This window comes from Chrysemys picta, chromosome 2 (genome assembly GCF_011386835.1).
Source record: "Chrysemys picta bellii isolate R12L10 chromosome 2, ASM1138683v2, whole genome shotgun sequence".
In the NCBI taxonomy this organism is placed as follows: Eukaryota; Metazoa; Chordata; order Testudines; family Emydidae; genus Chrysemys; species Chrysemys picta.
Genome location: NC_088792.1, coordinates 172977788 through 173001046, shown reverse-complemented (window position 1 = coordinate 173001046; position 23259 = coordinate 172977788). Strand labels below are relative to the sequence as shown.

The window sequence follows — 23259 nt, the reverse complement described above, 5'->3', positions numbered from 1 at the left end:
TATTTCATGTGCAATAAAGTCCTTGATTACAAACTCTATTTTTATTAAATATACCAATGTAGTCCTGTGAGATTGGAACATGGTGATTAATACATTTGAGGCAATTAGGCTTTAAGTCACAGTCCTTACATTTGTTTGGTACTTTCTGTAGCATGTACACACACTGGCACAGTTAGTCTGCATTGAGGTGTAATTTATCTGTCTGCATTCTGAGTCAGTGAGTTCCCTCAGGGCACCTCTGACTACTTTACTCTCATAACCCTCAAGGGGTATACTGGGTGTAGTTCATATTTTCCTTGCTCTAGAAATCAAGTTACAAAGTAAAACTGACTGTGACCCTCAAAATCTAGCAGCCAGCAGTTCCCATTACAAGTAGCAATACACTTTTCTTGCTCATGAACTGATAGTTAATATTCTACACCATTATCATAGTATCTCAATTAAAATATAGTCACCAGGCTGCAGTTTCACAGCCATTCTGCTGAAAAATATTTTCATTTTTGTTACTATTAGAAGATTGGCAATCATCTCATGCTTGGGGGGCATGTCAAATGGGGACTGTCTCAAAGCCTGTGGCTTCTGAGCTCGGAGACCAGCTCAAACCCTGGGCCATTTAATAGTAAACATTTGAGGATTTTTTAAAAAAGCTACGGAACTGACGTTATTCCAACTTGGTTTGATTTATACATTCAATTAAGACTTACAAATCTAACCAAGTCTAAAGACTGTATGTACTGTTCAGTAACTTACTGTGCTGTTTGAGAAATTCCTTTTTGTATTGTGTTGTTTGACAACTAATTTATAATTACACACAAAAAACTCATTAAAAGAACATTATTAAGGTTTCAAAATCAAACACTAAAAAAATGGGAAACACCAGAATTAAGGCTGACCTGCTTCATTTGTTGCAGGAGTTGGAATACGTGTACTATCTAGGGTGACCAGATCTCCTGATTTTATAGGGATAGTCCAGTTTTTTGGCTCTTTTTCTTATATAGGCTCCTATTACTCCCAACCCACTGTCCTGATTTTTCACACTTGCTGTCTGGTCACCCTAGTACTATTTGTAGTACTGGGGCAGGCTGCTCTAGGCACACCCATAACTGTAGGCCCTCCCCTTCAGGTAAAGGGGAGGAACCACTGAGCCCAGGCTACAATTGATTCTTGGGGCAACAAATGAAAAAACAGGCCTGGGAGTGAGATCAGAGGTAAAGAATGAGCGATTGAGAGGTGGATAAGGAGCAGAGAACCCCAGACAGCACCAACTGTTCCTCAAAGGGGTCTAGGAAGTCAGTGTACATGGAGGAACGCTGCTCAGCGGCATGACTGGACAAGGGAACAGAAATAGGCCCCACAGTTGTGAAGCACTTCCCGTCAAACTTCCTCCTCTTGGAGTGATGGATGGCCATCTTGGCCAGTGTCAGGAGGAGGTCCTGTGACTTTGTGGAGCCACGGATGGGCTGTGCATAGGTCAGGAGATGTGAGCAAAAATGCAACCAGAACCTCAGTAAGAGGTTCAGGAGGAGCTGGAAGAGGGGCTGCAACCTGATGCACCCTATATAGATGTGCACCGAGTCTCCGTCTCACCGCAAAAGGGATAGGTGTTGGGGGAGTCCTTGAACTGCACCAGGTACATGCCTGGGCTCACAGCACCGTGGACGAGCCACCAACCCAGTGGGCCATGGAACCAGAGAGGAGTACAGAGTGGCCCACTGAGGTTCCTTGCCCTCTGCTGGTAGGAAAATGGATAATGAATCATGCAGGGAATTGCAGGAAGAAAAAGTTTGGTCTCATGGTTAAGGTAGTTGAATGTTGCCCTGGAGAAAAGGATTCTATCCATGTTTCTGCCACAGAGGCCTAGACCCTGAAAGGTATTAACGCACCTAATTCCCATTGAAATCAATGGCCATTCACAAATAAATTGTTTGCCTAAATGTACTAGAAATAGCCCCAATCTTACAAACACTTTTACAAGTGAAGTAACTTTACATACTGAACTCAGACTATCTACATGCGCCATTGTTTGCAGAATCATTGTCGATACTGTTTTTATGATTTCCACACATTTGAAATTTCTGCTGTTCTCAAAGGCATCTGGGGAGAAAAAAATCCAAAAGGTGAAATTGACTAAACAAAAGTAAAACTCACTAGCCTTTCTCCCAGCATAGAGAGCGGAGAGTGGAGCCCTGGCCGGGCTCTCCGCCCTCCTCCCGGGGCTCCGGCCGCCAGCGGAGCCGCGGCGGGCTCGGCACCCTCCCCTGCCGCGCTGTGGGGGGGGGGAGCGGCAAGAGGCTTTTTTGCCTCAGGAGGCAAAAAAGCCAGAGCCGGCCCTGCTGATCCCCCTATCATTTCCAACAGTTGTAAAAATTTAAATCGATAAAAATTGAAAAAAATATTAAAACTGATAATTCTGCACAACTGTGAAAATCTAAATTGATACAAAAATACTTAAAAATAAACATTGATAATTCCATTGAAATTATAAAAATTGAATTCTGCCAAGCCTAGTTTTAATTATCTCAGAGATTAACACAGGTAATGATTTTTTGTAATTTAATTTTTCAACTGCCATTTTCTTTGAAATTATGCACATACATCTTCCAAGTTCCAACTATTTTGTATCTGTATAGGCTTCAGAGACAGAATGTTCTGGTTCAGCCTCTGGTCTTGCCTTTGACCCCTCTAGGCCTCCCCATCAGTTATGCTTTATGTTCTGGTTATCTAATCTCCCTTCTTCAGCCACTCAGGGTGGTTTTGTAACTTGGCTTCTCATAGCTTTTCTGAACCAGCAAGCTGCAGGCTCTTACCCTACTGAATAATAGACCTAATAGAGTAAATAATTCACATAGAAATAACCACACAACTCTATAGATCAAAGACCTGTAACAATGTTCTTTTCCACCCCCCTTTTAATTAGAAAGGAACAACTATTAACCTTGGAACTATTCTTCATGTTCAAGTCTTTTTTTGCTCCTACCACTAATAAATGAGTTAATTGTGAAGGGCTTTGCATATTTCTGTGAAAAGTGCCATGTAAGTATAATTTGTGTTGTGGTGTAAACATGTTCACAGAACTCATTTACAAGGACATATGCCCAATGTAACAAGAGTTATCCAACGCAGCGTTCCCATCCTACCCCAGAGCTGGCTGCATTCCAGTGGTGGGTGAAAGGAGTTATAATTTATAAAGGGATGTTGGTGATCTTCCCGGAGGATATACATGATGTAAAATACAGCACTACCTCTGCTGCAGTAGTGACACTATCTTGGCCACCTGAATGGAGTGTTATTAGGCTGGATTCATTTTAACTCTACCCGTTTTTATTCTCCTTGCAATAACACAATGTCATATTCCAACCCATAGGGAATAAAGGAATCTCTTTATCAAATCACAGCGAATAAGCCATTTGCCTGTGTACACTTAAACAGCTTTAAGAGACCAGACTGATATCTCAATACTAGCCAAAACAGATACCCTAGCGGGACGTGCTTAACTGAAGAGACTCCAGGAGAAGGAAGCCTAGCACGAAGACCCACTCCGATTCCTTTAAACTGGGGGTAACTAGAGTGAGGAGGAGAGGAACCAAAGCGATCAGAGGGGTGTGCGTGAGTGTGACGTGTGAGTCGATCTTGTGTCAAAGCTGCTACGTTCGCTGACCCTCACCCTCCCCCCCCCCCACAGAGCCCCCCTGCTGCTGTTGGCTGACACCACTTCCACCGCCTCAGCGCAAGCTCCTAAATCCTCCTCACTTTCCTAGCTGGAGCAGCAGCAGGAGGCGCAGGAGCTCAGCGGATCTGGCAGGGTGTCCAGTGAGCGCGCTGGATTTTCTCCCTCCTCTGCTGATCATGGCTTGAGCTCGGCTGCCGGTGGAGGTACCCGGGGTGGGGGAAGGGCTGGGTCCGGCTGCTCCCTGCAGGGGGAGCCAGGCTGCCACTTAGGTCCCGGGCGCCAAGCGCAGGTGCTGCCGCTGTTACCTTTACCTCCGGGGGAGGGCAGGGGGCTGGCGTTGCAGGTTGAGGCTGCCGAGAGAGGCGCACGCGGAAGGGAGTGAGGAACGCTCCCCGCCCCTTTTCCCCGGTACGTGCAGCAGCAGGAGCCGAGCTGAGCTGCAGCCTCGGGAGAGAGGAAGAGGCGCCGCCACGCACTGGAGCGAGCTTCTCCCGGGCGCAGCGGCTCTCGGGGCTTCTCCCGCAGCCCGGCGGGCCCCGGGGTGGGGGGACTCGCCCCCCGTGGCGCGGAGCCAGATGTGCGGGGCCAGGGGCTGGAAGGAGCCAGCCAGGCGGTGCCGTGAGCTCTGCCCTGCGGGGCCGCTGCCCCCGGCTTGCCCGCGGGACCCGTAGCGGGTGCTGGGGCAGAGAAGCCGCAGCTTGGCCGTGCGGAGCGGAGGCGGCTTTGCAGAGGCTTCCCCGAGGCGGCTCGGCGCCGGCTGTGCGGGGCTGGGGCAGGCTCGGTTGCGGCGGGGGGGGTCTCGGCCGAGCGCGGTTTGAAGCGCAGGACAGGGGGGTCTTGAGCTGCGTGGGCGGCTCGGGTCGCCCTCCCCGGGCGTGCGGAGCCCGCGGCGCAGTCGGCAGCTCCGCGCTAGCTTTGAAGCGCCCGGCCCCATCCCACCCCCTCGGCTCTCTATGTGAGGCTCCCGGATGGCGATAGACCGGCGACGCGAAGCGGCTGGCGGAGGCCGGCAGCTGCCCGAGGAGAACGGGTCCCTGCCGGCCGGGGAGGCGGGCTCGGCGGCAGCAGCAGCGACGCTGGCGGTGGCTCCCCCCGCGACCGCGGAGATCCAGACCCTGCCGCCGCCTGCCGCCGGCTCCTGCAGCCCCCTGCTGCTGGACTACGATGGCTCGGTGCTGCCTTTCCTCGGCGGGCTGGGCTGCGGGTACCAGAGGACCCTGGTGCTGCTCACTTGGATCCCGGCCCTTTTCATCGGCTTCAGTCAATTCTCGGACTCCTTCCTGCTGGACCAGCCTGACTTCTGGTGCCGGGAGCCGGACGGGCAGGGCAACGGGACGGACAACTTGACCCGGGGGCTGGCTAACCACAGCCAGAGCAGCAGCGCCGGGATGCTGGGGGCCCCGGCGCTGCCCACCCCGCCGCCGGGAGACAACGCCAGCCAATGCCACTGCCACGAGTGGCACTACCTGATCAGAGCCGGTCTCGTCCAGAACGTCGTGAGCAAGGTAAGAAGCAGGGGGTCTCCCCCTTGGGCATCCCCCTCCCGCAGCACCGCTCCCGCACTGCACCCCTGGCCGCTCTGCTCCAGGGCATTTGGCTTATTTGCAGTCCTTAACTTGTGCCAGGGCTGAGCCCTGGTACCTCTGGGCTTGTTGCCTCAGTTATGAAAGTAAAAAAATTGCTTGAGCCCCAGCACCTAATTGCTTGAGCCTGGGCACCTCTTTCATTACAAATTAAGCACTGCTTATTTGTTCCTCCAAGCAGGGGCGCTGGAACAATCTGTATAGTGGAGATGCCTAGAGCCATTGAACCAAAATGTAAACGCTTTATATGATGGAAACCACTGAAAGCCAGGGGAGGGGGTGCCTGAGCATCCCCAGTTCTAGCACCTATATCTCCAAGCTCATTAACACAAGCTAGCCTCACAACTACATAGGTTGATCTGAGGGGCTGCAGAAGCTGGAGGACAAAATAAGCAAAGTGGGTTTGACTGTGGAGTCGTTCCCCCCAGGGGAGAAGGGATGCCCCACTTAAACTTGTGCTCCGACATCCAGGAGGGAAAGCAGGCTAGGAGGCAACTAGCCGGTGTCTGGGTCACATGCTTCTGAACTCTTATCTACTTCCTGAATGCCAGATTCTTTATAGGTTTGTTTTTCTAATGGGACTGGCATGAAGGAGATATATTATCGGCAGGTGTTGGTCAGAAGTTACACCCAGCTGTGTCATTGAACCTGAATCCTTAACTCGCAACAGTTCTTGTTAATGTAATTCTGGGCCTCTCCTAAACACAATTGCCAGTATTGCCCATTTCTGTGGCTGTTTTGAACATGCATATACACAGTTCACTGAAGAATAGGTTGACACTACTGGGCTTGTCATGAAGCATTTGAACCCACACATCCAGAAGCAAAAGCAATCAATAACCCATTAGCCAGCTAGCCTTGAATAAATCGCATGCTTTGTATCCTGATGTACTCTTTGAATTAATGTATTTAAAACCTGAACCCTTTTCCCTTTCCTTCTCTTTCCTACCTAGTCCAATATTCTAGACTTCTGTCTCAGGTTTATGTTTGAATGCATTTTTGTTATTAAGTTACAAAGTCGCGAGGGACAAGAAATAGGACATGGGGTCTACAGTCAGTGGTTTATTTACTGATATACTCATCTAATCTTCACAGTTTTCAGTGTTAGCACTAATCTCTCAAGCTACAAATCCATTGGGCTAATGAAAAGACTATTTTAAAATAAAACCTTTCTACAGTTTTGTATCATGGTTGTATCACCAAACAGCAAAAAGAAAACACTTTTAAACAGAGAACCTCAAGTCATTATATAGGCTTCCCCTGTACCAATGCAGCATACTAAGTAGATCAGTTTTAGATTACACAACAAGCTTCTTTTCTGCAAAAGCTTTTGAGGGTGGCAGTTAGTGAGGAACGTAGCAGGACTGGTATGCACTGTGAAATATAAGTATTTCTTTTTTGTTTTTAGTGAAGGAATAAAGGGAGACATGCATTTTAGGTATAGAAATCATTCTAGTCAAAAGGAAAAATGTATACATATAAATGCTTTATTGCATAAGGTAATCCTGTAAATTATAAATACGGTTTATAGTTAAAGCTACAATGAATGGATAGTATTTCCATATATGCTAATTAGCATATGTATAGGATCACTTTGCCTTTACATGTGATGAATTTTAATGTTTATTTACGTTAGCAGTGGTGCAAAAGTCTTTTTTGTACCATCTGTGTACAATTCTCATTGATATTAGTAAACAGCTGTAGCTCATGAGATATAAAATGAAAATGTTACATCATGATAGTTCCCTTAATCTCAAACCCCCAAAGCTCAGCAAAAATTAGTTCTCACATGGGAACTTTGTTTGGATTAACCCTGCTGCATTGCTTTCCTCAGTTAGATATGCAGTAATCAAATGACCAGTCTGGTTGCTCTTTCTTGCAGCCATCACAGACTCATATTGGTTGTTGGAAATCATTTTAGTTTTTCAAGTGTAAAGTGTACATGGTGTGAAAAAATCAACCAAATATAGAGCAAGCAAATAAACCTGAGAAAAATTCACAAGCATAATGGGTCAAAAATCTGTCATATCCCTTCTGCAAAGATGAACGCACACTGAATTTAGTGTTATGTGATCTAAAACTGCAAATCTGAAATTGTGTTTGATGGAAACAGATTATCTTCTGTTATGACTGGAGACTGAGCTATGCATATGTTCTACGGCAGTGGTTTTCAACCTGTGGTCTGTGGACCCCCAGGGTTCTGTAGATTGTGTCTAAGATTTCTAAAGGGGTTCACACCTCCATTTAAAAATTTTTTTAGGGGTCCACAAATGAACAAAGTTTGAAAACCACTGGTCTAGGGCAGTAGTTCTCAGCCAGGGGTACACATACCCTTGGGGGTATGCAGAGGTCTTCCAGGGGGTACATCAACTCATCTAGATATTTGCCTGGTTTTACAACAGGCTATGTAAAAAGCACTAGCGAAGTCAGTACAGACTAAAATTTCATACAGACAATGACTTGTTTATACAGCTCTATATATTATGCACTGAAATGTAAGTACGATATTTATATTCCAGTTGATTTATTTTATAAATTATGTGTTAAAAATGAGAATGTAAGCAATTTTTCAGTAATTGTGTGCTAGGACACTTGTATTTTTATGTCTGATTTTGTAAGCAAGCAAGTGAGGTGAAACTTGGGGGTACGCAAGACAAATCAGACTCCTGAAAGGGGTTCAGTAGTCTGGAAAGGTTGAGAGCCACTGTTCTAGGGCAAGCTCTTATGCCTAAAGCAGGGAGATAGCAATCCTAAAATACTGTGTCTGTGTGTATAAAACCTTATTAAAATGCTGAGAATCTTTTGAAACTTATTGTGAAGTTGACAATAAAAAGAGCAGAGAGCATTACTCTTTTATCCTGTAGGCTATAGCCGTGTTAAAAAAATGCATTCCTTGGAACAATTTAGCACATAGGGCAAATAGATTTTAATGGATAAATAAACAGCTGCAGTCCCTGTTGTCTTGTTTAATAAAAAACAACTTTAACAGACTTCAGAGGGTTTTTTTAAGTATAGTTTTTATTTTTGGTGTGTGTTTGCTTCTTAAAACTTGGCAGATTTTTCCCACTAAGCTGTAATACTATATAATTACAATTATGGCATTTTTCTAAGGGTCAGGATGCCTTTTCAGTTTTGGTTTATTACAAAGGAATGGGGAAAACGCACACACAACAAAGCATCATTTCACCCTGGCTCAATCTTTCTCAGGTGAATCCATGGGAGTTTTGTCATTGACTTAACTGGGAGCAGGATTGGGCCATAACTGCTAATTCCCGTATAGGTATTCCAGCTTCCTTTGTAAAATGGAGCTGCACTGACTTGTTCAGAAAGATGGATGCTCAGGTCTCCCTCTTTTCTGTCCTCCTTCCCCCCCCCCCCCCCCCCCCAGCAACTAAATAAACTTGCTCTTATCGCATAATGTTCGGATCTATCTAAATAGAGTTGTATGTAATGTATCTTGGACTAATATACACTCAGCTGTGTGGTAGCCAGGGGTTATATTGAAACAGCACACAGACAGCCAAAAAAGTGTAAATAAAAAAGGCACTTTAACTCAGCCAGTATATCCCCTATTTTTAATCTGCGTTGCTCCCAAGTAATAGAGGAAGACAAGTGAGCTCTGTCATGTTCACCTGCAATACCTCAGCCAAAAATTATTCATGTTTTCGGTGCAAAGTGTATTTTGAACTTCGTTACTTTTTGTTTTGTTGCTCTCTACTTGTTTTATGTGTGTGTTTGGAATGCCACCTTCCTTTGTTCGTCTCTGGCAGGCAGTTGTCCATTTAATTAAATGGGTCACTTTAACTAGCTTCCCACCCTCTTTCCTCCGTCAACGGATTGCAGCCTCTTGCCCTATGTTATGCCTGGGACTTGCAGGGTTGAGGTCTTGTCACTTTCAGCACAGCTTTTCAGGGTATCCATTTCTGCCTCTTGTTGGGTCTTCGTTGGTTGTAGTGTTGAGTTAGCTGATTGATTAGTCTGCAGCAGAATGCTGGTTTCCTGGGGCCATGCATCATTCCTTGCCTTTCTGATATTTTTCAAGAAAGGCAAAGCTGTTCCAGGCATGAACGAAGCACTGAACTTTTGACTGAGTTGCACGGGGAGCTGCTTTTGAAAGTGCTGTCAGTCATGAGGAGCTGGAAAGAGTAAAAAGGACCACACCGTTTATTATTTAATATTGTTGAAATAATTACGAAGATAAGCTAACTACATAATTCAACCACAAGAATCTCAATGGCCATATTAAATCACAGATCTGGGTTAATGTCCTGATTCAGTGCATAAATCATGGACCTTGACATGATACTTTAATCTTCTTCTCTAGATGTATTTATATATTATTACAGTTGTAAAATGTTACTTTGAGAACTTGGACTTGTTTGTTTCTCACACCATTCACTTGTCTTGCCTAGATATCGGATGCAAATTTAGATAAGGGTACTTCCTGTTCATAAATGTCCTGGGCTGAATAAATTCTTGAGACAAAAAAAGTATCAGTAATTATAATATCCACCCCCTTATATGGTACTTTTCATCTCTAGATCTCAAAGCACTTTCCAAAGGAAGTACCGTATATACTCGTTCATTAGCCCGTTTGTTTATAAGCCAACCCCCCAAGATGGATAGGTAAAAATAGCAAAAAATGTATGACCGTTTCATAAGCTGCCTCTATATTTCAGGGGTTGGCAAACTTTGGCTCCTGGCCCATTAGGGTAAGCCGCTAGCGGGCCTGGACGTTTTGTTTACCTGGAGCATTCACAGGCATGGACTCAGCTCCCACTATCTGCGGTTTGCTGTTCTTAGCCAATGAGAGCTGCGGGAAGCAGCTCCTATTGGCTAGGAAAGGTGAACCGTGGCCACAGGGAGCCGAGGGGCTCCATGGCTGCAGACGCTCTAGGTAAACAAAACGATAATGTATTAGATATTCAATTCAGTGATTCCATAGAGTTTAAAATCATCAAATTTTGGTGTAGACCTGTTTATAAGCCGACCCCCGCTCTTTGATGTGTCACTTTTTTACCAAAAATATTCAGCTTATGAACGAGTATATACGGTAAGTAGTATTACTCCTGTCAAGCCGTCTGGCTTTCCCAGTTAATCTCGTTAGGCGAATAGGCATCTGCTTATCCTCTGTGATATGGTTCATCCCGCTTAGTTGCTCAGATGTGGACAGATACTCTTCTATAAAGTCAGTTTCTTTATAAATTGGGCAAACTTTCTCCCACGCCCTTGTGTTGTGCAGGATGTACTCACTGGCTGGGGAAGCTGTTTTTGCCGGTCTGTGAGCTTTCAGCTGCCAGTTGATCCATGCCTTTTCGGTCTGCTTTCTCCTCAACTTCTTTGTTGGAATTGTGACTTCGGTAGGCTCTCTCTTCCTTGTTTGTCTTGACTGCGTCATGGGCTGCCTCAGTCTCCCTGGTCTGCAGTTCTGCCATCTGTTTCTGGTGCTCGTGTTCTTCCTGGGCTGCCAGGTAATGCAGTTAGGCCAGTTCCACTGCAGTGTTTTCCTCTGTGGTGCCTGCTTCTGCAGTGTTTGAGGCAGGAGGGTCCTTGGATGCCGAGTTAAAAGTTATGAGAAAAGCTCTTAGCATCTGAACTGGAATTTACTTTTTGTGAGATATTCCTCTCTTTACATAACTGTTCAAGTCTTTTCTATCAAGAGCATCCTGTGATGGTGGTTCAATCACTGTGTCTCTTCTTTAGCCTTTAAAAACTCTCAATGCCAAGTTTAAACTTTTAACAGCGCTGGGTTATGATCTATAAACCCAGTTGACCTGTGGCATATGAATCCTGCCAAGGCTATGCCAGTGTCAAGCTGTCTGGAATGGCTCAGGAGCGTAAGTACCAACCTCAGGGCAGACCATTAAGAAGAAGGGCACACTTTCCAAATTGGTTGTGAGTTCTATAATTAGATTTCATCAACCAGGTATCAGGTGTGAACTCCTCAGGCACTACAGCAGCCTCAGCATGGAGTCACAGACAGTTCCCTTGGGCACTCCTATCCATCTTGCCCAGACAAGCTTGCCTTTGTGATAGATGGTCCCGTACACTAAAAATCACAACAATATTCAGATTGCTCCCAGTCCCAAAGGACAGGTCACTTACTCCAGTCAGTTTACTCCTGGGGGAATTCTGTGCCAAAAAAATTTAATTCTGCACACAATATTTTAAAATTCTTCAAATTTTATTTGTCAAAATAACACTACATAATCATGCCAGTTCCAATTATTTTGGTAATTTATTTCAAAATACCAGTCAGCAGGTGTTTCTGTAACAATACAGACACAGAGAAAAATACCCCCAGGAGTAGAGAGTTAAAGAAACCCCTATGACAACCCAGTTCTTTTTTCTCTGCCCCTTCCCCCCCAGAGCTCAACCAGGGAGCCAGACACTCACAACCCCTCCCCCCCAGCCAATATATCTGAACTTCCTCCTCCCCCAGAGCACAGCCGTTGGGGGCCCCCCAGCCCAGGTACCTGCACCCCCTCCCCCCAGAGGCCAGCTGCAGGCCTCCCCAACCTAGATATCCGCACACACACACCCCCCGATCCCCTTGCCCAGATACCTGCACCCTCTACCCCTAAGCCCAGGAATCCAGAGGGAGAAACAGCCTGCTGCTCCATCCCAGGCTTGTGTGGAGTTTCCTGCACACTGCTGTCTTCTTCCCTCAGAGCTTGTTGGGGAACTGCAGTGCTGGGAACTCTCTACTCCCCCCTGCCCCGCAGTGTCTTCTATGTGCGAGCTGGGCTCTGCCAGGTCCAGCAGCCCCTTGTGGTGGCCAGAAGCACTGCAGCCCATTTCTGTGGCGGGCGGGGGGGAAATTGTCTTCAAAAAACATTAATTTCTGAAAAATTCTGCATTGTGCAGTGGCGCAGAATTTCCCCGAGAGTATCAGTTGGAGGTTAGATCTCACACCAAAGACAATACTTGTAGCCAATCTTATAATACATTAACTAAAGATTTATTAACTAAGGAAAAGAAATTAGTTATTTAGAAGGTTATAGCAGCTAAACATACACACACAAATGAGTTACCATCTTAGGTTCCAAAAGATGATAGAGGCTGCTGTAATATGCAAGCTCTATATGTCCTCTAGGGCTAACCCAGTCTAGGGTTCCCTTGCGTAGGCCCCTCCCAAGCAGCACAGAGATCCAGTTTCTTTCTGTCAGGGATTTTTATTCCCTTCCCCCAGAGTTCAAGCTGATGGGATGAGTCCTTGTGCACATCTCTTCATGTCTTTTGTCCTCTGATGTTCTACAATGGTTTGTCTGGTGTCTATGGGCCATCTTTTGTTGGGCAGGACCTAACGCTTCCTGTGGCAAACTAGTATGTCACACTTGGTAATGCTTTTCTCCTGACTGGAGGGGGGATTTACAGTTTGAGCAAACACTTAAATATTACTTTATAACACAGGATACAAATATTATAAGTGAGATTAATGCATCTTACAAACATTTCATGAAGTCCAAACACTAAACATATTTTTATAAACCAAATGCCTATTGTACCAATCCTAACGCAAAGGTGAGCCAAACTGGTTTCCAGCTAGGCCTTTGTAAATATTCAAGTGATGCCTAGAGGCCTTGGCAGGAGCTAGCACCTGGTCTGCCAGTGTCACTACCCCCATTTTACAAATGGGGAAACTAAGGCACAGAACACTGACATGATTTGCTTACGGTCACCATAGCATTAAGGAGGAACGCTGTGGCATTACTACAGTGAAGTGAAATAGTTTAGAGACCATGCCACTTTTTTTATTATTATTATTTTTTTTTCAGTCAGATGAAATAAGTTGAAGCTGCCATGTTTGTGAACGTATCATGGGTGGTGAGTTCTGAGGACCAGCAGCAAATCAGTCCCGGTATTTAGGTGATGTATAGCTACTGAGAGCAGTGTGCCAATAAAAACAGGCAGCTGCAAAGTTTGGGAAGCTCCAAAAGGAGTTTGGAATTTGCTCTCTTCTCTTTAAAGCCTGGATTTGTTAACCTTCTGGGCGCTCTGCAAAACCCATCTTTAATCCCACAGCTGTGGAGATAGAATTGAGATAACTTGAAGGTTTCACTATGTTTTGTTTGGTTTTTTTTTAGTTTTTGTTGCCCTTCTCTGTACTTTTTCCAATTCTAATATCTTTTTTGAGGTGGGTTTTTTTATCAGAACTGGAACCAGTATTCCAGATGTGGGTGTACTATGGATTTATATAGTGGCATTATGATATTTTCTGTTTTATTTTCTATCCCTCTTCTAAGGGTACCCAACATTCTGCACTTTGAGCAAATGTTTTCAGAGAACTAGCCACAATCATTCTAAGATCTCCCTCTTGAATGGTAACAGCTAATTTAGACCCCATAATTTTGCACATAGAATGGGATTATGTTTTCCAATGTGCATTACTTTGCACTTATCAACATTGATTTTCATCTGCCATTTTGTTGCCCATCACCCAGTTTTGTGAGACCCCTTTTGTAACTCTTCAATCAGCATTGGATTTAACTATTTTGAGTAATTTTGTTTTATCTGCAAACTTTCCCACCTCACTGTCTATCCCCTTTTCTATATCATTTATGAATATGTTGAACTGAGATGGTCCCAGAACAGATCCTTGGGGACCCCACTCTTTATCTCTCTTCACTGTGAAAACTGACCATTTATTCCTAAACTTTGTTTCCTATTGTTTAACCAGTTACTGATCCCTGAGAGGACTGCCTCTCATCCTGTGACTGCTTACTTTGCTTAAGAGCCCTTGGTGAGGGACCTTGTCAAAGGTTTTCTGAAAGTCCAAGTACACTATATCCAGTGGATCACCCATGTCTATGTATTTGTTGACTTCCCTCAAAGAATCGTTATAGATTGGTGAGGCATGATTTCCCCTTACAGAAGTTGTGTTGACTCTTCCCCAATGTATTGTGTTCATCTGTGTGTCTGATAATTCTGTTCTTTGCTATGGTTTCAACCAATTTTCCTGGTAGTGAGGTTAGGCTTGCTGGCCTGTAATTGCCAGGATCTCCTCTGGAGCCTTTTATTAAAAAAAATTGGCATTACATTAGCTACCCTCCAGTCATCTGGTATCGAGGGTGATTTAAGCGATAGGTTACATACCACAGTTAGTAGTTCTGCAATGTCATGTTTGAGTTGCTTCAGAACTCTTGGGTGAATACCATCTGGTGCTGGTGACACCTCTGTTCCTCAGATTTGTCACCTAAAAGGAATGGCTCAGATGTGGGAATCTCCCTCACATCCTCTGCAGTGAAGATCGATTTAAAGAATACATTTAGCTTCTTCGCAATGGCCTTATCGTCCTTGAGTGCTCCTTTAATACCTGGATCGTCTAGTTGGGCCACTGATTGTTGGTGGACTTCCTGTTTCCGATGTACTTAAAGAAAAATTTGCTGTTAGTTTTTGTCTTTTGCTAGTTGCTCTTCAAAATAAAGTGGTTCTTGGTTTTTTTTTTTGTTTTTTTTTTTTTGTTTTTTTGTTTTTTGGCCTAACTATATTTTAGGATTTGACTTCCAGTTTTTAAAGGATGCCTTTTTTAGTTTCTAACCACCTCTTTTACCCTGTTGTTTAGTCATGGTGACTGTTTTTTTTTTTTTTTTGTCCTCTTACTGTTTTTTTTTTTTTTAATTGGGGTATATATTTAGTTTGAGCCTCTATTACTGTGTTTTTTTTTTTTTTTTAGAGTGAGTACCCAGCAGCTTGCCACATTAACTGGCGTTAACAATTACTTCATTTCAAACACAATACTAGAATAGTGTAGATTAAAATAAAACAGGTTTATTAAACGGGACATAGTTTAAGTGATGCCAAGTAAAAGAAATAAAGGTAGAGATGGTTACAAGCAGATAAAAGTGAAAACATGGGTCTAACAGTCTAAAACTTTATCTAGCAAGGTACAGTCTTTGCTTAAGATGGTTTCTATCAACCATTATTCTTTGTCCAGCATGGCTGACTGTTTCTCAATCGGACCTTCCACAAAGTACGAGGTGATGGTTTCCCTTATTGCCTTAGGTCCCTTATATTCCTAAATAATTGTCTTGGTTCTCAAAGTTAGGAAGGTCTCCTGGGATTCAGTCTCCTGTGTCTCACTCGGGTGCAGGAGCCATTTTAATTCTCATTTTCTCTCTCTCTCTCTCTCAAGCCCTTGCTGTTTTGCTTGATAGCTTTGTTTATAGCTAATATGTAAATTGAGGTAAACACACATTCCTTTGTCTAGAACAGACCTGTTTATTACCTTTACCTAGGTTAGGCTGTTGTCTTAAACATGTTCTAGTAACATTTTACAAAGGGAATTCACAACTTCACAAATAAGTTGAACATGCATTTTACAATGATATTAATGACCAGTGCGGTACTAGTTTTCAAATGATGCCTCACAAGGCATATTTTGTACAAACATAATTGCAGTAATGTTTAAGGTGTGAAGATGGGGGTGCTTAGGGTCACACAGTTCCAGGAGCACTCATCCTGTCACAGGGGTGCTCAAAACCTTGCAGGATTGAGCCTTTTCATACCTGGGGAAAACAAGGTGGGTTTTGCAGCATGCCCAGATGACTGACTAATATGGACTCAAGCAAGCTGGGTGGTGAGAGAATGGGTGTTTGAGCACAGAGTGGTGGAGAAGGGAGTGAGTTCCAAAGCTTGAAGGCATCTCACAAGAAACCTCTGCCAGCATGTCCTTCCTTATTAAACTGAGGGTAGTCGGCACAGTCCTCTTTGCTACTCTCAATTGCAGTAGTTTCACATCAGGTGAGCCTTCATGTAACAATGTTACAAATCACTTAGTGCCTTTATAGGCTAGAACACCTTGCTTGACACCCAGAAACTAATCAGTAGTTGGCACAGATGTGAAGCACAGGTGTCATGTGCTCTGTATGATACAACATCCTGCACCCACTTCGTATCTGAATAGTTTCAATGTATAGCTCTATTTATAGTTATCTCAATGTGATAAGGACATAGTAGGTGATGGTCCCAAGGTGTACTCATACAAAAGAAATGATCATTATGTCCTTTCTGGCCAGAGATGAAAAAATATATTTTTGGCCAGTGCTGTTCTCTGAGTATTCAGAAGCAGACCAAGATCTGATAAAATATCTAAATTACGACCTTCTTTGCAAAAGATGAGTTCACGTCTTTAGTCAGGAAATGCAGATATAATATTTGCCACTTCTGGCTGCATCCTTCAAACTGCCAGTGTTATCTCAGTCTAGTCAGGGTCAACTCTCAGACAGCTAGCCCTCATTCAGTCTCTTAAAGACATGGGTTCATTGTTTCTGCCGCACGAGCTGGGTCAGAAGTGATACAAATGACAAATAATTTCTGTTCCAGCTTACTCCTTCACATAGCACAAGAACATGAAATTAATAGGCAGCAGGTTTAAAACAAAAGGAATTTCACATAACACACAGCCTGTGGAACTGGTTGCCAGGGGATGTTGTGAAGGCCAAAACTATAACATGGGTCAAAAAAGAACTAGATACGTTCATGTAGGATAGGTCTATCACTGGCTATTAGCCAGGATGGTCATGGATGCAAAACCATGCTCTGGGTGTCCCTAGCCTCTGTTTGTCAGAAGCTGGGAGTGGACAACCTGGGATGGATCACTCGATGATTGCCTGTTCTGTTCATTCCCTCTAAAGCACCTGGCATTGGCCACTGTCAGAAGACAGGATACAGGGCTAGATGGACCATTGATCTGAACCAGTATGCAGGGCCGGCTTTAGGCCGATTCCCAGCGGCATTTTGGTGGTGGGGGGGGGGCCCCGCTCTGGGGTCTTCAGCGGCATTTTGGCGGGGGGGGAGGGTCCTTCCGTGCTGCGGAAGATGCGGAGCGGACCCCCCCGCTACTGAAGTGCCACCGAAGACCCAGACCGCGGAATCGGGCCCCACAGGTCCTAAAGCCGGCCCTGCCAGTATGGCTGTTCTTATGTTACCTAAATATTAAATATGCCACACACTAGTTCAACAGCCTCACATGCACATTGAGTAGGAAGAGTGACAAAACAAGTTCCTGCAGTACACAGCATGAGTTCCAAAATTACCCTGAGAGACCTTGAGGAAAGTAAGAATGATCATTCATTCCTGTGGAGGGGCTGCAGATGTGTCAACAAAACCTTATATTTACAGTTAGCCAAAACAGTTGACAGATTAAGAATTGGTATGGGTGCTGCTTTGTGCAGTTTGATACTTTGACTTTAGATGTGTGCAGAGTCATAGTTGAATTCCCACCAGATCGTTCCAGAAAAGTTTATGCAAAAACAGCTTTTATAGCAATTACTGTCATGGAGAAAAGGCTTAAAACTATTTATTTTTCTTTTACAACAAATGAATTTTAAAACTACAAAACACTGTGCGTACTCTGAGAATTTTCAAGCCATCATGAGCAATTCACACCAAGAATTAAATAATCTCTTAAACTTGTTTCAACTAGAGGGCATGTGGAGAGTCAAGGACCAGGCTAAATCCACAAATCTCCTTTTATTAGAGATTTGAGGAGATAGCAAAATTGCATGCTCTGAAGATTTTCCGGAATTACTGCTAAAGATTAAATGTGATGATTCAGTGTCTTTCCTCACAGTTGTTCTATTATTGGTCATCAAGGTACTAACATAGGAAACACACAAAAAGCAATAGTGATTTGTAATAATGACTCAAATTAAAGTGTGGGATTTGGCCAAATGAGGCAAATCACGAGGGTGGTTACTTTGTGCATCCAGAAATTTCAGAATTACAAAGATGTTGATGGACAATTCTGTATAAACATAATTAATGAATTATTTTGTGTTTGGTGTTGAAATCGTGCATAATTATCTGGCTGAACTACACATACTTGGTGAGCTAATCCACCATATTTATTTTTTTACTTTGGCTGTTTTGGGATCGAAATATTTTTAAATGGTCAGTCTGGAAAATATAGAATTAAACTTTTAGTCTAATGCTGCCATTAGAAATCAGGCAAATCAAGAGACTTGTATATTTAATGCAGATTAATATTATTTTTTGCAATTATATAAATAATTAAAATTTGTTGGCTGACCTATGTCCTCAATATAAAATACCTCAGACCTGAGAATCATGACTTTAACCTACCATAAATAAAGCTTGTAGTATTTGATGGATTATTGCTAGTATTCGTTTAATTCTTCTCTTCCATATATCATACTCTATTTAAATACGTTGAAATCTCTCTTCAACCTATTTAGACTTAATACAAAGATATAAATTGTATGAAAGAATCTGTATGAGACCTCCAGTTTTTTGGATGGATATATTGCATTGTCAAGTGTATATTAGAATTTTTCCTACAAAAGTTCAACTTAATCATTTATTTTGCATAAGTGAACTGTTCATTGTTGTGATTAGACAGTTTTTGCATGCCTTTACGGTGTTTAATTACCAGTTCAAGTTCAGGCTATCTAAAAACATACTTCCTAGTTGCTCTAGTGACTTTGTTTTATCTTACTTTGTGGCTCATAGCTGACTGTCGTTGGTTTTAAGAAAGGTATATTGGGGAGGATAAGCTATATTTACCACAGAGCTAGACAGGGTTTTCTAGCTTATCTTCACTAAGGTGACCAATTTGGAGGCAGCTCTGTCACTTTTGACAGAGTAACGTTGAGATGAGATTTTTTTGGGTGGTCAAATTGTCAATGCAACTTTGTTTTCTATTTAATAAAATCAAGAATATTTCTCATTTATTGTGATTTTTTTGCGATCTTCCTTTTTTTTGGTTCGCCTTTAGAAAATTTAAATTCATAATTTGGTTCTGTTAAAGCAGTTAAGTGGAACTAAATGTAGAAAATGCTTTTGTGTACGTTGGTTTCTGCTTCCCTATTAGAGTATGTTCTTTACCTTTCTCTCTGTCTCACTCCATTACATGGTCTGTGCTTGGTACAAGTATTCTCTCACACTCCCTCAGTTAGTCTTTCCTTTCTTTCTGCAGTGTTACCTGCATACTCTGGGTAATTGTATAATTAATTAAACTTGCTGGGTTCCTGACCTATGAAAGCTTGCTGTTATGGAACATGATCTAGTGACTTGGAAAAGAGCAGAGATGACCCTACGTCAAAATAAATTAAAGTTATAAAAATGCATTCTAATGCCATTCTAAGTCATGGCATCAGGTTTTCAATTTGTACACTAGATTCTAACAGATTGGCCTCTTAGGATATGTCTAAACAGCAATGAAATATTTCCTTGGCTGGCACATGTCAGCGGTCTGGTCAGCTCTGGGACCAAGCCTGATTGTCTAATCTGCAGTTTTATAGCCCCACAGACCGAGCCTTGCAAGCCCAAATCAGCTGACATGGCCAGCCACAGGTGGTTTTTTGTTGTTGTTGTTAGTGTTGAGGAGCCTCCAGCTGCCCAAACACCAGGGCTGATTGGGGCGGGGGGGGGGGGGGGGGGAAAGCTGGTACAAATTACCGGGGCCCAGTGGTCCGGAAGGGGGCCTGGGGCCCGGCTTCTCCTCCCCACCCCCCATCGGCCCTGTTTAGCCAGTCCACCCTTGCTGGGGGGCCCGAAAATTTTTTTCCACCAGGGCCCGAACCTGCTCTCGGCAGCCCTGCCAAACACTTAAGGTATACACTTAACTTTATGCATGAGTGGTCCCATTGACTTAAAAGGGATAACAGCCTACATCATATATACTTTGAATATCTTTGACACCCCTTTCTAATGAATTTTGTCTAAGTAGGCTCCTGTATCCTCACCTTCAAATGACCTTTTTTCCTGTTAATGTCAACTAAAGGTGGGGGGGGAAGGAAATCTGAACAAAAATAAAATTGGGATTGAACCATACCAGATTATGCCCATAGTTGTAAGCATAGTATTTAATGTGGGGTGAAATTCGCCCTGTGCAGAGGACTAGTGCAAAGCATTTGCTCCACTTAAGTCCCATGTCTGCTCTTGTCCTGGCTTTCTTCATGGGGGCGGGAGGGGAAGGAAACTTTTTTCCCAATGTGATATTATGAACTCTAATAAAATAACATATTTGTACTGTTCTATATAGGTTTGTGTGCCGCCCTCATCACTGCAGTGTCTGAGCACCTTTCAGTAGTGCATTAAGTGTTGTCGCTAACATCTCTCATGTGAGATCGTTCTCTCTCTCATCCTCTCCCCAAGGGGAGAATTGTGTGTGTCGGGTAGTGTTTTGGTAGGGTTTTTTTGTTTTCTTTTTTAAACAGAGGGAGTGCCAAAGGGGCCGGTTATCTTGCTGAATTAGAAGAAATGGACTCATTTATATTAAGACTGAAAATGATGCCAATTTCTGAAATGAAATTGTTTATATCCACTAGCAATAAAGTCAAAAAATAAAGAATGCTAGTTAAAATAACCAGGAATAATATATACTGGCAAACATGACCTAATTAAATGGAATTAGTATTGCAGTATATGATGTGACTTATCTGAATGACCCTGCATTTGTGCACACTTTTCAGAGTGTACTCTGGTCCTCCCAAAAGATCTCTCAACTCCAGACATTTCTTCAGAGTCTTATTTCTGATTGAATGCCTCCTCTCTCTGGCTCGACAGCATTTAAGAATTGCTGTATCTCCTCTCAGTCCTTCTCCAGACCAAGGTTCTTGTGCATTTATACAACGCTGCAATATCTGAGTTGCAAATATTACCAAGGATTAAATAAATAAATAAATAAATAAATGGAGATATCCCATCTCCTAGAACTGGAAGGGACCTTGAAAGGTCATCGAGTCCAGCCCCCTGCCTTCACTAGCAGGACCAAGTACTGATTTTGCCCCAGATCCCCAAGTGGCCCCCTCAAGGATTGAACTCACAACCCTGGGTTTAGCAGGCCAATGCTCAAACCACTGAGCTATCCCTCCCCCCAACAAATAAAAGCCAAAGAAACGTGGGTTGGTGATTGGTTTTATAAAAACTTCACTGTACACTCACACACCAATTTTTAGGTCAATTTAAACCTGACCATCTCTGTTTTAAACCCTTTCACATTAAAAAGGAAAATTCTACCATGCATAAAAAATAAATGTTGAGGTTTTGGGATATACTTGATTTTTTTTTTAAACTGAGATCAGGAGTGAAATTTGTTTATTGAAAAGCAGCATCCAACCATAGGAATTACTTTAAAAAAAAAAAATTTTTTTTTTTTTTTTTTTTTTTGCTAACCATTATTTTCTTAGGGCCTGATCTTGCAAATACTTATCTTCGTGAGTAATTTTAGTCATGTAACTATTATGCCATTGAGATAAAGGGTTCTACTCACACATGTAAGATTTCCTCACATGAATAGGTGTTTGCTGGACCAGCTCCTTAGTTTGCTCTAAAAATCAGGTGGAATATTTTGATCTTTTCCTGGAATTCAGCAAAAACACTTTAAAGTGTTTGGTATTGGTAACCATTTTTGGTTCTGTCTTTGGGGGGGTCCTAGATAGTTTTCCTCCCTTCCCTTTCTCTATTCTCCTTCATTCTAAAAGCTGTAATCTGCAAAGTACAAGAGAGCTCTCAATTCTTTGGGTCATAGTAGTGAGAGACACTTAAAGGATGAAATAGAAGGCATCAGTTGAACTCAGTTGGACACTCTGACGTTAAAAAGGTCAAGCACTTCTCCTCATGAATGGTAAACGTGAAAATAGATCAAAGCCTTGCATTACAATTGACATTTCCAATCTTTCTGCTGGTATTGCCATCTTTCTCTGGAAAGAAGGACATGTTTTTGAGAGCACTTCTGAGAGCCCACTGTAAGAGAGAGCAAACCGGTTTCTATTCCACTCCAACCCTTTCTAGGTTGTGAATGTATGGATTCACTAAGCATTCACTTGTCTGGAAAATGCTAGCATTCAAAGGGTTAAAAACTTGTTCCGCAATCGGATGAAAAGAGATCGCTAATGTTTTAGTTAAATATTAACACGTTAAATCTTAAGGTTCTCTTTATGATTGTTAAACTGGTATTAAAACAGGTCTGAAAACTTGTTTAACTTTATACCCAGTTGTCACAAAAATGTTTTGTTTAGAACAATGGTCATCAGCAGCCGAAAACTTAGCAATAACAATTGTAAAACATTGTTTTCCGGTACTTTCACAGTTGATTCTGGGTGATACGTGCTTTTGCTCCCAGAAATTTCATGGTGCTGGAATGAGGGTATTGGCTGAAGTTAACTTTTTTTTTTTTTAAAGACGTAAGGATAAATCAGTTTTGTGATAGTAGAGTGTCATTTTCATCTGAAAAAACTGTAATATTAAAGATGCATGATTACAGCACAAAAAGACTGGATTTCTTTTCATGGGGGAATAGGCTAAGGGTCAAAGGTACTTTTCCCCCTGTGTTTTTTTCCAACTGATTGCTCCCTGTGGCATGAGGTGAAATAACAAAAGAGAAAATAATCACCTTAGAAACTGTGTTCAGTTATTTGTGCAACACAATTTACATCCTTTGTTTTTGTAAATGTCGTAGATAAGATACACAGAAGAAGAATTCACATAAATGAAGAATTCCATTGAACTTTAAAGAACACAGTAGCCTCTGGCCTAATGGCAAAAGAGCAATGTTCAGTGCTGCTGTGTAGAAGGAGCCATGGGTTCAGGAAGTAAATGTCATCTGTTTACTTTCTGGGCTGGTAGTGATTATACAGATCATAAAGAAAATGGCAAACTTGTGCCTTGATCCTTCCAACACTTATGTACATGCTTAGCTTTTAGGCATGCGTCTGAGTGTTTGCAGGATTGAGGGAGTGGTTTGGTAGAAGCACACAATATTGCTGACCTTAAACGTTCAAAAATAATGAGTTGGGCACTAAACAATCATGAAATTAGCTTAAGAAACATGATTTTAAAGATAATTTTTGGATTGTTTTTATTTGCCTTCTGGATTTAGGTTTAATATTTTTGAGGTTTTCTCTGAAAGTATGTGGACGTGAGAAGTGCTTTTTTTAACAGAAGTAATGTCTCCAAACTTAACAAAATCACGGCTTGGGCTTTAAGAAAAATACCAAATATTGCAAAACTTGGATTGAAATCAAATGGCAAAATACCCAA

General features: G+C 42.7%; 1 protein-coding gene across 2 annotated transcripts in view; it reads left to right on the top strand.

Annotated features, from left to right (window-relative positions):
- Positions 1–4492: 4492 nt before the first annotated feature.
- SLC22A23 (solute carrier family 22 member 23) overlaps positions 4493–23259 on the top strand; it is a 177753-nt gene continuing 158986 nt past the window's right edge. For both annotated transcript variants that reach the window (XM_005307059.4, XM_042860583.2), the window contains exon 1: positions 4493–5175. In XM_005307059.4, the coding sequence (XP_005307116.2) occupies positions 4639–5175 (537 nt within the window). In that variant the 5' untranslated portion in view covers positions 4493–4638. The remainder of the gene's footprint in view (positions 5176–23259) is intronic.